The sequence below is a fragment of the Ranitomeya variabilis genome, chromosome 1, assembly GCF_051348905.1.
Source record: "Ranitomeya variabilis isolate aRanVar5 chromosome 1, aRanVar5.hap1, whole genome shotgun sequence".
NCBI classification, from domain to species: Eukaryota; Metazoa; Chordata; class Amphibia; order Anura; family Dendrobatidae; genus Ranitomeya; species Ranitomeya variabilis.
In genome coordinates this window covers 348592947-348608142 of record NC_135232.1, presented here as the reverse complement: position 1 = coordinate 348608142, position 15196 = coordinate 348592947, and the positions used below count along the sequence as shown (strand labels likewise).

The following is a 15196-nucleotide window of genomic DNA, read 5'->3' as shown; positions in this document are numbered from 1 at the left end:
GTCTTTTCACCACCGCTTGAGCCTTCATCAGAGGAGTAGAAGTTGAGCACTCATATCTTTTTACATACTTCAGATTCACATATTCATGTAGAATATCTTTTATAATTCTCTCTGTCATACAATTTACACACCGCATATATCCTAGCAAGCTGAATAGAGCAGTAATGATACATTCCTGTCCATTCCCTGCTGCTGTTCTGTTGGTTTATAATGAAGTCAGATGTAAAGGAAACTCTCCTTGATGACTATGACACTCTTGACCTGGAGTTAGCTAGTTGATGTGGCTTTTGTACTTTCAGATTCCCTGAGCTTTGAGCCCTGTATCTGAAAATATGTTGCTTAAAATGATTCCCAGTGCAGCCAAAACCTTCCTTTAGAAGCCTCCTAGCAGACTTTGAAGTGATATGCACATTCTGGCAGTGTCACAGCAGAATAAAAACATCCCAAAACACAATGTTTCTCTGCCTTCCTAATTAGAGTGTCTCTTAGAACCTCAGTAAACCCAGGCCTTAGAGTAACAAGTCCTTTGTGTGTGAGCAACGACAGATTGACTCTTCTGAAAGCAAGTATCTGAGTCAACGTGTTGAACAGACGTAAGCATTGCAATACATGCTTTGTATGGGGTCATTAAGTAAAAGTATTATATAAAGGTTGAAAAGACGAAACCAACATTTCCTAAATATTCAGAAGAAATATTGATTTGTAAGTGGCACCGTTTTTTCTCTGTACGGAGACAGATGGAGAGCCTATGGTTTAGCTATACAGAGCCAAACACAATCAGTTTAGATATGCCAGTTCATGGAGATCACCAAGTAATAATAATAATAATAATAATAAGGAAGCTTTGACTGATACATCATAACAAAGTGACGATTTTAGCAGTAGGATATCAGAATAAGTAAGCTCCTATATGATAGCAAGAATATTAATATGTTGTAGTAACAATCAAAAACATCCAATTTCTATAACTATATTGAAATTAAAGGGAATCTGTTAACCCCCCATGGCGTTTTTAAGTAAAAGAGCCACCTTCAGCAGCACTAAGGCTGCATTATGTGAAGACTTCGCAAATCTCAGGAGACTTTGGTACCATCTTCAATGGAGCACGGTGACCCGCTCCACTGCGCAGGCCAGATTCCCAGGCCCACAGTGTGAATACATCATAACAGACTTCGGGGCGGGATCTGGGGCCTCGGCTACACGAAGTTGCCGGTGACATCACGACAGAGAAGAGGCGGCACCCGGTGGGATAATGGACGGCTGTTAGGAGCTTGAGTCAGGGAGAAATCATACCTCCCTGACTCAATAAAGGTATGGTGCAAAATTTATAAAAGTTATTATTTCAGTATTCATAGAGATGCAAAACATAAGAGCCACCTTCACAGAATGCAGCCTTAGTGCTGCTGAAGGTGGCTCTTTTACTTAAAAATGTCCTGGGGGGTGACAGGTTCCCTTAAAATAAGAAATCAAAGAACCTACCTGCCACTCTGACCCATAAAGGTTAAAAATAAATTTCTGTTTTTCATGGCTTTCTGCTTCATGAGGACTCTCTTTGGTAATAGAAGTATTCCTCTGATGTGCATCCAATATCTTAAGCTCAGTATCTACAAACCCATTCTTCAAGTATTGAGACTGTGGTATTCCTTTATTTCTGCATTCCAACATGAAGCTCCATTCCTGTTTTATTCTGTGAAAATTGAAAGTTTGTTAAAATATACGGTATTAGTCATGATCCAGTCATGCTCCTCACATTATTGGCGGATTCTCAGACTTTATAGGTGGAAACTATGTAAGTGGATTGTTTAGCAGAGTCGGATGCAGTAGAACTGTTTATCATCTTATAACAGTACATTAAAAGGGTTGTCTGGCATTGTTTTTTATTTCAGCACAGGCTTGCAGATGTAGAGAAAAAAACACTGCAAGACTGTATCTCCACTGCTGCCTTTTGCTGCTTGCCCAGTGTTTATTGGCAGGCTGTAGCACAAGCCCCTTATCCCAGCGATTAACCAGAGTTATCAAGTGTCATGTAGTAATGACTTCCTGCACAAGCCACTTACCTCAGTGATTGACCCAAGTGATCAGGTGCAATATAGTCATGACTTCCCACATAACCCACTTACCCAAGTGATTGGCTGCAATGATCAGGTGCAGTGTAGTCGGGACTTTCTGCAGAAGCCACTTACGCCAGTGATTGGCTGCAGTGATGATGTGCACTGTAGTCATGATTTCACTGCAGCACCCTGTCAATAAAGACTGGGACAATATTGGAGAGGAAGTGCTGGAGCTGGGGATGGTAAGCATAGCTGTATTTGATTTTTCAATGCCTGCAAGCTTATGGTGAAATAAAATGTAAGTAAACACTGAAAAAGTATCCGCTTTATTTTAATTTTTATTTTACTGAATGCAGTTTACTCCTCCAGGGCGGCCTATTTCTTTTCTCATTGCATTTCTTCAGCATTGCCATGTAACAGCTCATTTTTTGAAGAATGACTTGTATTTGTCAGTGGCACCATTTTTGCAGGGAACATAAAACTTATTAAATAACTTTGATTAACTCGTTACGGGAGTGACTAGAATAAAAAACATTTCGGTCATTTTTTTTCCATTTAAAATTTTACGTCACTTCCATGCTGCTGATATAAAGTATTAGCGGTATTCTGTTCTGCTGGTCAGTATGATTATGGGCTTCACAGAAGAATCAGCAAAGCAGCAAAGGGGGCCTTTAGTAGACCCACACTACACATAGTTGTGATCTTGATCATTTCAGTGGAAGCGTAGCTGAATGTAATAGCCATACATAGTCATGGCTGAATATGTTGGCACCCTTGAAATTGTTCCAGAAAATTATTGTTATTACTCATATTTTGTTATACACATGTTTTTTTTTACCTTTGTGTGTACTGGAACATCACAAAGAAGCAGAGAAAAAAGGCAAATTGGACATAATTTCACAAAGAGATTTTCATTTTACCCACACCTGTTACTTGCCACAGGTGAGTTGGAACTAGCAACACATGCTTGAAACAGTGTTTACCCACAATTTTGGAAAGGTGCAAAACATTTTTGAAATTTTGTTTGAATTATGCAAAACTTGCATTTTTCCTTCTGTTTTTTTGGTGGTCCAATACACTCAAAGGAAATAAATGTATATGACAAAATATGTGTAATTGCAATAATTTTCAGGGAGAAATACTTAATTTTCCTGGAGCAATTACATGAGTGCCAACACTTTAGGGGCTATGTAGAAACACTTGGCACTCATATAGGTGTATTCGAGAACTTTTTTATTGAATGAAGAAATTCCAGAAAGTGAAGAGACCTTTTGGTCAATACCTTTGTCAGTCATCTGGATAGAGGAGATCTGTGTGGCAGCACGCTGTGTGAGAGTCTGCAGTGTCCACTACTGAGACAGGAAGCGCTCTTTTCTGGAACATTTCCAAGGATGCCAACACTTTAGGTGCATCATAGTGTGGTAAATAACACGTCACTAGGACATACACATAAGGTTTTGGTGGAGGATAAGTTTACGTTATCCTACAGTGGACTCTTATACTAAGAAAAAAAGTGATTGCAAACATTTTTCTAGAAATACTTAAGCCATGATGCTCACCAGCTCATGTAAAAATTGTGACTACTTTTGTTTCTTGACGGTGATGGTTACAAAGAAAAAAGTTATATACAACATGTGCATATCGGACAAAGAGCCATACGACTCAAATTTCTCCTGAAGATATGGAGTACCATGGCATTATCAGGCATATTAGAAAAGCTCCAAATTATTTAACCAGCTAGTTTCTAAGGTAAATGTCAGTAAAAATATTATAAGGCATGATTAAAGTGAGCATTTGAATAATTGTCCATTTTTAATCCACAGTCATGCTTATGCCATCTCCATGTCAATTTTTTACATCCATGTGGCATTCAGTTTTACATATCAATAATATAAACATTATACAATTTTCTATGTTAATAAATGTATTGGATCCATTACAATATAACATATAGTATAGTGTATACAGCATGTGTTTATTTCTTTTCCACATATAGATTTATATGGGTCTCATCGAAAGAAAGGTTGAGAGACTAGCACATGTGCTTTGTCCATTTTCCACATACAGTAGCTATGTGAACATAGAAGTCTTACAATGGAAAAGAGTTAATGGAACTTTTTAGGAAAAAATGTCTAGTTTAGGGTCTAATGGACTAATGCATGATACAGAATTTTATAAAGAATGCCAGAAAGATTTTTAAAAGACAAATTCAGTACAGCAACATTGTATCTACCTAAAATATATACTGTAATTGTCCAGATTGCATTTGTCATCACTGTAGAATTTGTCAGCCATGTTGGGCCTGGTTGTAAAAGATATGGCTGGACCACCAATTTAAAATGATTGTATATTGATTTTAGGTCCAGTCCTTAGTGATTTAATTACACATTTGTGGGATACACTTTATAATCATTGTTCTCAAAAATTATTATTTCTGCTGTAATATACTTTTACCAGTCAAAGCTCTGATTAGGTTCAGAGCTTTCAATGCACAACACAACCATAGAAGTAAAAGATAAAATTCTGACTTTTTAAAGCTACCATTAGAGAGAGCGTGCTACAGAATCTTTTATGACTGAATATAAAGTATACATGGTAAGTACTGAGCTCCTATGCTCCCTGTTAGTAGCTTATTGCCTTGCGCTGGCGTTGTCACGGGAAGCCTAGGTAGGCAAGAGCTAATAACCCAGGCCCCTGCGATTTCCCTCAACTCTGGGAAACCCTGACTGACCCTCTACCAAGAGTTTACACTGAAGGTGTGCATGTCTGAACCTCCACCCTCTCCCTGTCTCCTGTTTCAACCCTAGGCTGAAGCCTCCACCCACCACCCAGTGATGAGACCTCTAACCAGCACCCACAGATAGCACAGACAGCGATAACGGAAAATATACATCACGCCGCAGTCACTCAGGAATACACAATAAATTCACAGATACGATACTCCATTTCCTAGACCACCACACCAGACCGAGATAACCAAGCACAAGACAGAAGCTATAATCGGCGACGCCCAATGTTCAGAAGAACTATTTAAAGGCAGTGGGCATGGCCCAGCCTTAAATCCGAGCACCAGGTAAATTAACCGCGGACCAGCTAGATAAAATCTAGCTGACGCCAATGAGCGCATAGTGGACAAAAGCGGAATTACCGCTGTCTGTCAGATGACCTGGTCTGAACAGCGTCCGACATGACAGTACTCTGCCTTCTATGAGGGACCCCAGGGCACTCACAGCTTACAGGACCCGGCTTGTCTGGATAGCGGCGGTGAAACAACCTGACCAGCCGATCCACATGAACGTCCAAGGCTGGAACCCAGAACCTCTCCTCAGGCCCATAACCATGCCAGTGTACCAAGTACTGTAAAGTGCGGCGCACTACACGAGAGTCAACCACCTTGGAGACTTCAAATTCCAAATTACCATCCACCAAGACTGGAGAAGGCATTGGTGTCGCGTCCACAAGACCCACCACCTTCTTTAACAACGATCTGTGGAACACGTTGTGTATTTTATACACCGTAGGAAGCTCCAAACTGTACGCTACTGGGTTAATGAAAGCGGCGACCCTAAATGGACCAATAAACCGTGGACCCAATTTAAGGGATAATATTTTGAGTCTTATGTTTTTTGTGGATAACCACACCCAGTCATCCACACTCAGGTCCGGACCTGGCACACGCCTACTGTCAGCCACACGTTTATACCTAGCACCCACACTCAACAGGCGCTGTTTAACTCTCCTCCAGACTGATAATAACTGTGCTCCTAACTGGTCTTCCTCCGGGACGCCGGAAGAGCCCCCCTGACTCAAAGTACAAAATTGAGGATGAAGTCCGTAAACACAAAAAAACGGAGACTCCCCAGATGACTCCTGGTGGTGATTATTGATGGCAAACTCGGCCAAAGGAAGGAACTTCGACCACTCCTCCTGGTTATCCGAAACAAAGCAGTGTAAGTACTGTTCCAAATTTTGGTTCATACGCTCAGTCTGACCATTTGATTGAGGATGAAACGCCGAAGAATGAGACAACTTGATCCCCAGCCATGAACAAAATGCTTTCCAAAATTTTGCCACAAACTGAGACCCCCTATCAGAAACGATGTCAGACGGAACCCCATGAAGTCTGACCACCTCCTGCACAAGTACCTGAGCCAGAGTCTTAGCATTAGGCAACGAAGGCAAAGACACAAAGTGCGACATTTTTGAGAACCGATCAACAATCACCAAGATGACCATGTTCCCAGATGAGGAGGGCAAGTCCGTGATAAAATCCATGGAGATTTCCGTCCATGGCTTACTAGGTACCTCGAGAGGAAGTAGTGTGCCAACAGGACGGGAGCGGGGCGTCTTAGTCCTAGCGCATGTTGTGCAAGCTGACACGTATGAGACCACATCCTGGCGGATCTTGGGCCACCAAAACCGACGTGACACCAACTCCAAGGTACCCCTAAACCCTGGATGGCAAGCCAGAACAGCATCATGATGCTCCGCCAAAACCTTTAAGCGGAGATGAAGCGGTACAAATGTTTTGTTGATGGGAAGCTCAGATGATACCTCCTCCTGGGCCTCGGCAATCTCAGCCTCAACCTCAATAGTGAGAGCCGAAACCACAACACCCTTTTGGAGGATGGGTACTGGATCTTCCCGAGGCTCTCCCCCCAGAAAACACCTGGACAAAGCATCCGCCTTAGTGTTTTTAGAACCAGGTCTGTAAGTGACAACAAAGTTAAACCGCATGAAAAACAATGCCCAGCGAGCCTGCCTGGGAGACAGACGCTTGGCAGATTCCAAATAAAGCAAATTTTTATGGTCGTTAATAACCGTAACCTGATGAACCGACCCCTCCAAGAAGTGTCACCATTCCTCAAAGGCCAATTTGATTGCCAAAAACTCTCTGTTGCCAATATCGTAGTTACGTTCGGCGGGCAACAGTTTCTTGGAAAAATAGGCGCATGGACACAAACCGTTCAAGGATGAGCCCTGTGACAACACCGCCCCCACACAAACCTTAGACGCATCGACTTCCACCACAAAAGGTTTCGATACATCTGGCTGCACAAGAATGGGAGCCGAAACAAACCTGTTCTTAAGAGATTCAAATGCGCACACAGCAGCCTCAGGCCAAACGGAGAAATTGGTACCCTTTTTAGTCATGTCAGTTAGCGGTTTAGCAATGATAGAAAAATCCTTGATAAACTTCCTATAGTAGTTAGAAAACCCAAGGAACCGCTGAAGTGCTTTTAGGTTATCAGGCCGTTCCCAATGCAACACCGCTTGCACCTTAGTGGCGTCCATTTTAAAACTAGAAGCAGACACAATATAGCCCAAGAAAGGCAACTCCTGTACCGAAAATACACATTTCTCCAGTTTTGCATATAGCCTATTCTCTCTGAGAAGCTGTAACACCTGCCTGACATGATCTAAATGAGTTGTACGCCCCCCTGAGGTCAAGCTTGGTAAACCACTTAGCACCTGCCACCTGGTTGAACAAATCCAGTATCAATGGCATAGGGTATGGATCACAAACCGTAATCTGGTTTAACTCCCTGAAATCCAGACACGGCCGAAGTCCACCATCTTTCTTCTTAACAAAGAAGAACCCTGCTGCCACTGGTGAGGATGAAGGCCTTATGTGCCCTTTGCTCAAACTTTCAGCAATGTAATCCTTTAGCGCCTGTCTCTCCGGACTGGAGATGTTAAACATCCTTGCTTTAGGCAATTTGGCCCCTGGTTTAAACCTGATAGTACAGTCATAGGAGCGATGTGGTGGCAACTCTGAACAACCCTTCTCGGAGAACACATCCACAAAATCCAGAAGTGACTCAGGAACGCTTGAAGTCACAGCAGAAACACATGTGGCCAAGCAATTCTCCTGAAAGAAATCACTCCACTGAATTATGTCCTGAGTTTTCCAGTCAATAACCGGGTTGTGTGTAGACAACCATGGAAAACCCAGAACCAATTGTGCCGGAAGACTCTTGAGCAACTTACATGTAACCTGCTCGAAATGAAGAACCCCAATGTGGAGTTTATCCTCAGCCACAAACTCAGTAATCTCCCCCTGTGGGAGAGGAGCAGAATTGATGGTGACCACGCGGATAGGATGAGGCAGTTTTTCGATCCTAAAACCAGCAGTGCGCGCAAACTCCTCATCAATGAGAACCACTATCAACAAAAACAGTGATTGGCAGCTCTCTGCCAGCGACAACAACTTTGGCAGGGAGCATGCACTGAGAAACCATCATGGAGGATATACATAAGCTCAGATTGGTCTCCTCCACACCCTCTGAGCTTAGAATTTTTCCGCCGTTGTGTTTTTCCTTAGACAGCAGAGGACAAACGTTAACAAAATGACCAGTTTTACCACAGTAAAAACAGGCTCCCTGCTTTCTGAGCACAGGGGCTCAACATGTGACACCCCTGCAATTTGCATAGGTTCCGTGGGCTCACCTGCGGCAACCTCACGTGAACCTATACCTTCTCCCATAGGTGACGTCTCAGATTCCCCCTGACGCAAACGGCAATCAATGCGGACAAGACCCATAGCGGAATCCAGAGAAGCAGGAGCCTCGTACATCAGGAGGGCTTCTTTAACCCTTCCAGAAACCCCATGAATAAACTGACTCCGCAGCGCAGGATCATTCCATTGTGTGTCGACCGCCCAGCGGTGAAATTCAGAACAGTAATCCTCTGCAAAACACTCCCCCTGTCGAATAGTGCATATCTTAGATTCAGCTAGAGCCATTCTGTCAGGATCGTCGTAAATGTCTCCAAGAGCAGAAAAAAAACTCTCCACTGAGTTAAATACAGCAGAATCAGAAAGTAAAGAAAACGCCCATGCTTGAGAATCCCTGTTTAGTAATGACAGCATCAGACCCACACGCTGAGCCTCACTACCTGAGGAGATCTGGCGCATATGAAAATAAAGTTTGCAGGCTTCCTGAAAAGTAACAAACTTACTGCGTTCCACAGCAAACCTTTCAGGCAAAGGAAACTTAGGCTCAGCAACTCTACCTGCTGCTCCAGTTTGCACATTAGATACTGCTAGTCCCTGTTGCTGCACTGCCCCTCTCAACTCAGTGACCTGTAGGAACAGCGCCCTCAACTGGTGGGTTACGGAAGTCATGGAATCCATGAAATTCAAATAATGTTGGCCGATTATAATGTCACGGGAAGCCTAGGTAGGCAAGAGCTAATAACCCAGGCCCCTGCGATTTCCCTCAACTCTGGGAAACCCTGACTGACCCTCTACCCAGAGTTTACACTGAAGGTGTGCATGTCTGGGCCTCCACCCTCTCCCTGTCTCCTGTTTCAACCCTAGGCTGAAACCTCCACCCACCACCCAGTGATGAGACCTCTAACCGGCACCCACAGTTAGCACAGACAGGGATAACAGAAAATATACATCACGCCCAATGTTCAGGAGAACTATTTAAAGGCAGTGGGCATGGCCCAGCTTCCAATCCGAGCACCAGGTAAATTAACCCCGGACCAGCTAGATAAAATCTAGCCGACGCCAATGAGCGCATAGTGGACAAAAGCGGAATTACCGCTGTCTGTCGGACGACCTGGTCTGAACAGCGTCCGACATGACAGGCGTGTACTCCGGAGGACAGAGAATGAACTTCAATCCAATATTGCGGCCAGCATGCAGCCAGCGGGTAAGGAAAGGGTGAATCAAACGCCCGAAAACCCCACCCATATGACCCAAAACCGGTCCCGACAAATTCAGGTGACAGGTTCCCTTTAACATGAGCAGACATGATGGACATCATTGATCCTGCCCATCGGCACGCCCATCATGTAATCTTGGAGCACCGATGGGTTGTCATGACAGCTGAGTGTCTGCTGAAGACCCCTGTGCTATCATCCTTATCCTCCAGTTCATAGGTGATCAGAAAATCACAGCTTCAAGTCTCCTAAAGGGACTATTAAATACAGTAAAAAGTAGAAAAGATTAAAAAAAACACAAAATGTCAAAATCACCTTCGTTTTTGACCATTAGAAATAAAACAAACAAAAAAATACACTTATCGAGTTCAAAAATGTCCGATTTATCAAAATATAAAATAAATTAATCTGATCAGTAAACAGCATAAGAAAAAAAAATCAAAAACCCCAAATTACATTTTTAGGTCGCCGCAACATTGCAATAAAAGATATTGTATCTACCTGAAAATGGCATCAATAAAAATGTCAGCTCAGGGCACAAAAAATAAGCCCTTACAGCCCCAGATCCCAACAAATGAGATAGTTACGGGTCTCATAAAATGGCGATAAAAGCAACATTTTTTTCCTACAATTTTCTAAATTATTTTTTCACCACTTACATAAAAAAAACTATAGATATTTGGTATGTGCATACTCGTACTGACCTGGGAAATCATTTTGCCAGGTCAGTTTTACCATATATTGAACATGATAAACACAAAAAACCATTGTGGAATTACACTTTTTTCTGCAATTTCACCACACTTGGATTTTTCCCCCCCATTTTCCAGTATACATTGCGGCAGAATGAAGAGTGTTATTCAAAAGTATAACTTATCCCGCAAAAAAACAAGGTGCAGACCTGCCTACTCTGTACTGCCATCTAGTGAAGCCTACCTGCATTGCAGCAGCATGACACAGACTACAGGGACTGCCAGATGCGATTTCAGGTTCAGGGACTGCCAGATACAGTTTAGGGTTCTTGCCCTGGCCACACAAGGAGCAGGGGTTCAGGATTAGGCCCTGGCCAAACAAAAAACAGCTGTTCAGGTTCAGGACCTTGCCACAAAAGGACCAGGGATTCGGAATAGCTCTTAACTACACAGAAAGAGAGACCTGGCAACATGCAGTTGTATGCACTCACGCTACTCAGAAGTTATAGGAATTGCTCAGGTACATCCCTAATGGGGAGGGTGACTTTTATACCTTATTGTCTCCCAGCTGCTGTCTGGGGGTATTTTCAATGTGCATGAACTGCCCCTTTAAGAGCAGGGGAGCATGAGCAAAAGGCATACTGCTGGCTGTCAGTGCGCCGGAAGCAGGGAGATGTTTCTGAGACGGTGAGGTGCCTACACGGCCACATTGATGAATATGCTGGCATCCCTGCATGGAGGGGGAAGGTGAACCATGAAGGGGCCCTGGCATTAGCGTTACACCATTTTTGCCTAAACCATGTTTAGTGTTCACCACAATTTCTGTGTTCTTGTTTGTGCACCCACTTTTTGAGGATTGACTACAGGTTATCAATGGGATTTAGATCTGAGGAGTTTCCTCCTCATCTTAGTCATTACTTTTACATTGTGACTTAGTGATCAATCATGATGGAATTAGCATTACCCTTAACCAAATCATTCTTTGATTGTTAGGAAAAGTTTCTATTCTCCTTACAAAATTGTTTTTATACCATTCCTTATTCATGGAAGTGTTCTAAGGCAAAAATGTGAGTGTGAGTAAGCCCGTTCTCTCAGATGAAATGCAACCACACACTGTAATGTTCTCTGTATAATTTAGTGTTAAAAATGGCACAAAACTTATGGTAGTGTTCACCATTTTTACTCTATGGACAATCATTCTCTCACATCTTTTGCAGTCCAATCCCTGTACTACCTGCAGAATGTGCGTCTGTCCATTAAGTTTTTTCGGAGAACTGTTTTCTTTCATATCCTTCTCAACATCAGGCCAGCCTCTAACAATCTCACTATGTGCAGATGCACTATCACCTGCCTGCTGCCTTTCTTGTGCAGGCTCTTCACTCATGTTAAACTGATCTAATAGCTGAATCCTCCTTAGGAGATGGTCCTGGCACCTGCTGAACTTTCTTGGGTGCCTTGAAACCTTGCTTAAAATTGAAATTCTTCTTTTTAAGTTTTTGATGAGCCAATAAATCTATACATATAAGAGGCACCGTGATTACTTGCTAATCCCACCCCCTGCACAGTAGCTCCGCCCCCCACCACATCACCACACATAATCCTGCCCCCCACCTCATTAACACACACAATCCTGCCCCCACCACATTACCACACACAATCCTGCCCCCACCTCATTACCACACACAATCCCGCCCCCCCACCACATCACCACACGTAATCCCGCCCCCAACACATCACCACACAATCCCGTTCCCCCAACACATCACCACACATAATCCCGCCCCCCACCACATTACCACACACAATCCCGCCCCACCACATTACCACACACAATCCCACTCCCCACAAATCCCACCCCCCATCACATCACATAATCCTGCCCCCCACCACATCACTACACATAATCCCACCCCTTCAACACATCACCACTCATAATCCCACCCCCACCACATTACCACACACAATGCCACCCCCACCACATTTCCGCACACAATCCCGCTCTCCACAAATCCCGCCCCCAACACATCACCACACAATCCCACCCCCCAACACATCACCACACATAATCCTGCCCCAACACATCACCACACATAATCCCACCCCCACCCCATTACCACACATAATACCTTACCACCCCACCACATTACCACACATAATCCTGCCCCCCACCACATTACCACACATAATCCTACCCCATCACCACACATAATCCCGCCCCCCCACCACATTACCACACATAATCCCACCCCCCACCACATTACCACACATAATCTCACCCCCCCACCACATTACCACACATAATTCCTTACCACCCCACCACATTACCACACATAATCCCGCCCCCCCACCACATTACCACACATAATACCTTACCACCCCACCACATTACCACACATAATCCCGCCCCCTACCACATTACCACACATAATCCTACCCCATCACCACACATAATCCCGCCACCCCACCACATCACCACACATAATGCTGCCCCCCACCACATCACCACACATAATCCCGCACCCAACACATCACCACACATAATCCTGCACCCAACACATCACCACACTATTGTTATTAACTTCATTTTAAGTTAATTTACCACCTGCGTAAGCGCTATTGAATGTTGTCATTATTTACTTTAGTTTAATCACCAGCAGCGTTAATTAGATAGCAATAAGCCTGCCGAGCGTTAGCTGGCTGGAAACATCTAGTTGTTCATAAAAGGCAATCTTACAAGCAGCAATGTCCTTGCCTGTAAAGACTTTTTCCATGTAAAGCAATGATGACTCCACTTGTGTCATTGGAGGCAATCATGTTTAACACAAGAAAACAATTATTTCAAGCACCAGCATCCTTTTAAAGCATTCAGTATGCTTTTATAGTACAATTCCATATGTTCAGCAAGAATTTGTGGGGTAACTCCGCGCTGCCCAGGCCTCCAAACAAATGCATTTGTTTGGAGGCTTGGGCAGCGCGGAGCTACCCCACAAATTCCTACTGAACATATGAGGTTATCAGGTCGTGGATCGACCTGTGGATCTGCAGCACCTGCCATTTTTGCATTCTTGTATCTCATCCTCAACAGGTGGGCAATTTTCTTGGTGTATCTTCTGTGGTAACGTGGATTAGACCCTATTGCGCGTTTGTCTACCCTTTTCTGTGCAATAATTTATAGTACAATTAGCATGACAGGATTAAATGCCTTGCTCTTAGCACTTTTTCCCTGACTAATCAAAAAAAAGATAACAGAAATTATGTAAGCAGACCATATTGTGGCAGGGCTTAAATTTAATGGAAATATGGTTTTAGCAATTAAGTTAATTTTTACAATTAGGAATAACTTTTAATTTTTTGAAATTCATTGGATCACGCTTTATAACAATCTAAAGTTCATGCAAATTGACACTATAACATTTGAAGCAGAAAACTTTGTGCCACCAAGGGACATCTGAAATGAGTTTGCATGTTCTCCCCTGTTCGCGTGAGTTTTATCTGGGTTTTCCAGTTTCCTCCAAAACTCCACAGACATTCTGACAAGGAAGTTAGATTGTGAACCCCAATAGGGACAGGGATCCTGATGACTGAAAAGAGCTATGGAATTAATGGCACTATATAAGCAAGTAAAATAAATACAAAATTAAATAAGTAAAGCCTAATTAGCCTCAGTTTCAAAAATTTTGGCCATGAATGTACTATTGCAACACTGCTCCATTGATAATAAAGGAGCTAAGCTTCAAAGCTGGACTCAAACTTTGAGTTGGTGTAGCACCAGAAATAAAGCAACTAGGTTTTTCTAATACTGGAAAACACCTTTAAGAAGATAGTCTACAGAATTATGAATCTAATAAAATAAAAATAATTAGTCGCCATTCACTTTTTTAATTTTAAAATTATACTTAGTAAAATTGTTATGCCTACAATAACAAATTCAGACCTCGTTCTTCCTTTCTTTGCATTTGTGTTTTTATAGTTTATGTCATTACCATTTATAATTTTTCATTACAATCATTTGCTATGGCATGTGCTAACATCAAAATGATTGACATGAACATTTCTGTTTAGCAGATAACTTCTTAATATGTTTGCGTGATTTGCTAGATGCAAAGTAAGGACCTGTAGAAATGATTATTTACATGGTGACAATTAAATGCACATAAGTACAGCCATTAACTTGGTTATGTTTACTTTAGGAATCATTAAATGTTTGAAAATGTTGACAATTTAAAAATAAATATTAATTAAGACATCAGCAAGGGTTCATAATATTCAGCTGCAATCTAAATTGTGAGATAGCGCTCACTAACGGGTAGGTGAATACTCGCTTAGCAACGGGATTAATGTACACGGCCATGGTTCTTCACACAAAACAGTCTATGCGGTTTATTAAAGAGTCATAAACCATATCACGAACAGTCCATTACACTCTGTATCAGGACATCACATTAAGTTGCGGTCACTAATCATGCTGGATCTCAGTCCAGTTCATAACGCTTCTTAGTACTCAGCTTTAATATGGAGTCTGTGAATATGCCAAACTTCTCTGCCCAGTTTCCACAGGAGACTACACTCCGAACAGTTCATTATATCCACTGCAGAAGCTGCCTAACGGGGATCACCAACTTGCCTGACAGACATACACTAGTCGGTTCCAGACCCACTGAAGGACGGTAGCTTCCCCCACACAGTAGCCGTCACTGGCTCTGCAAGTCCTTGGCCTCACCTCGTGCTCTTCAGGGATCCAGTCCTATTCCCAGGACCTCCCAAAATGGAGGCCATTCAGGA

The 15196-nt window shown here is 42.9% G+C and overlaps 1 protein-coding gene across 2 annotated transcripts in view; it reads right to left on the bottom strand.

The window, feature by feature from the left end:
- LRRC2 (leucine rich repeat containing 2) overlaps positions 1 to 15196 on the bottom strand; it is a 611884-nt gene that overhangs the window by 455512 nt on the left and 141176 nt on the right. For both annotated transcript variants that reach the window (XM_077280930.1, XM_077280929.1), the window contains exon 3: positions 1480 to 1687. In XM_077280930.1, coding sequence (XP_077137045.1) covers positions 1480 to 1687 — 208 coding nt within the window. The remainder of the gene's footprint in view (positions 1 to 1479; positions 1688 to 15196) is intronic.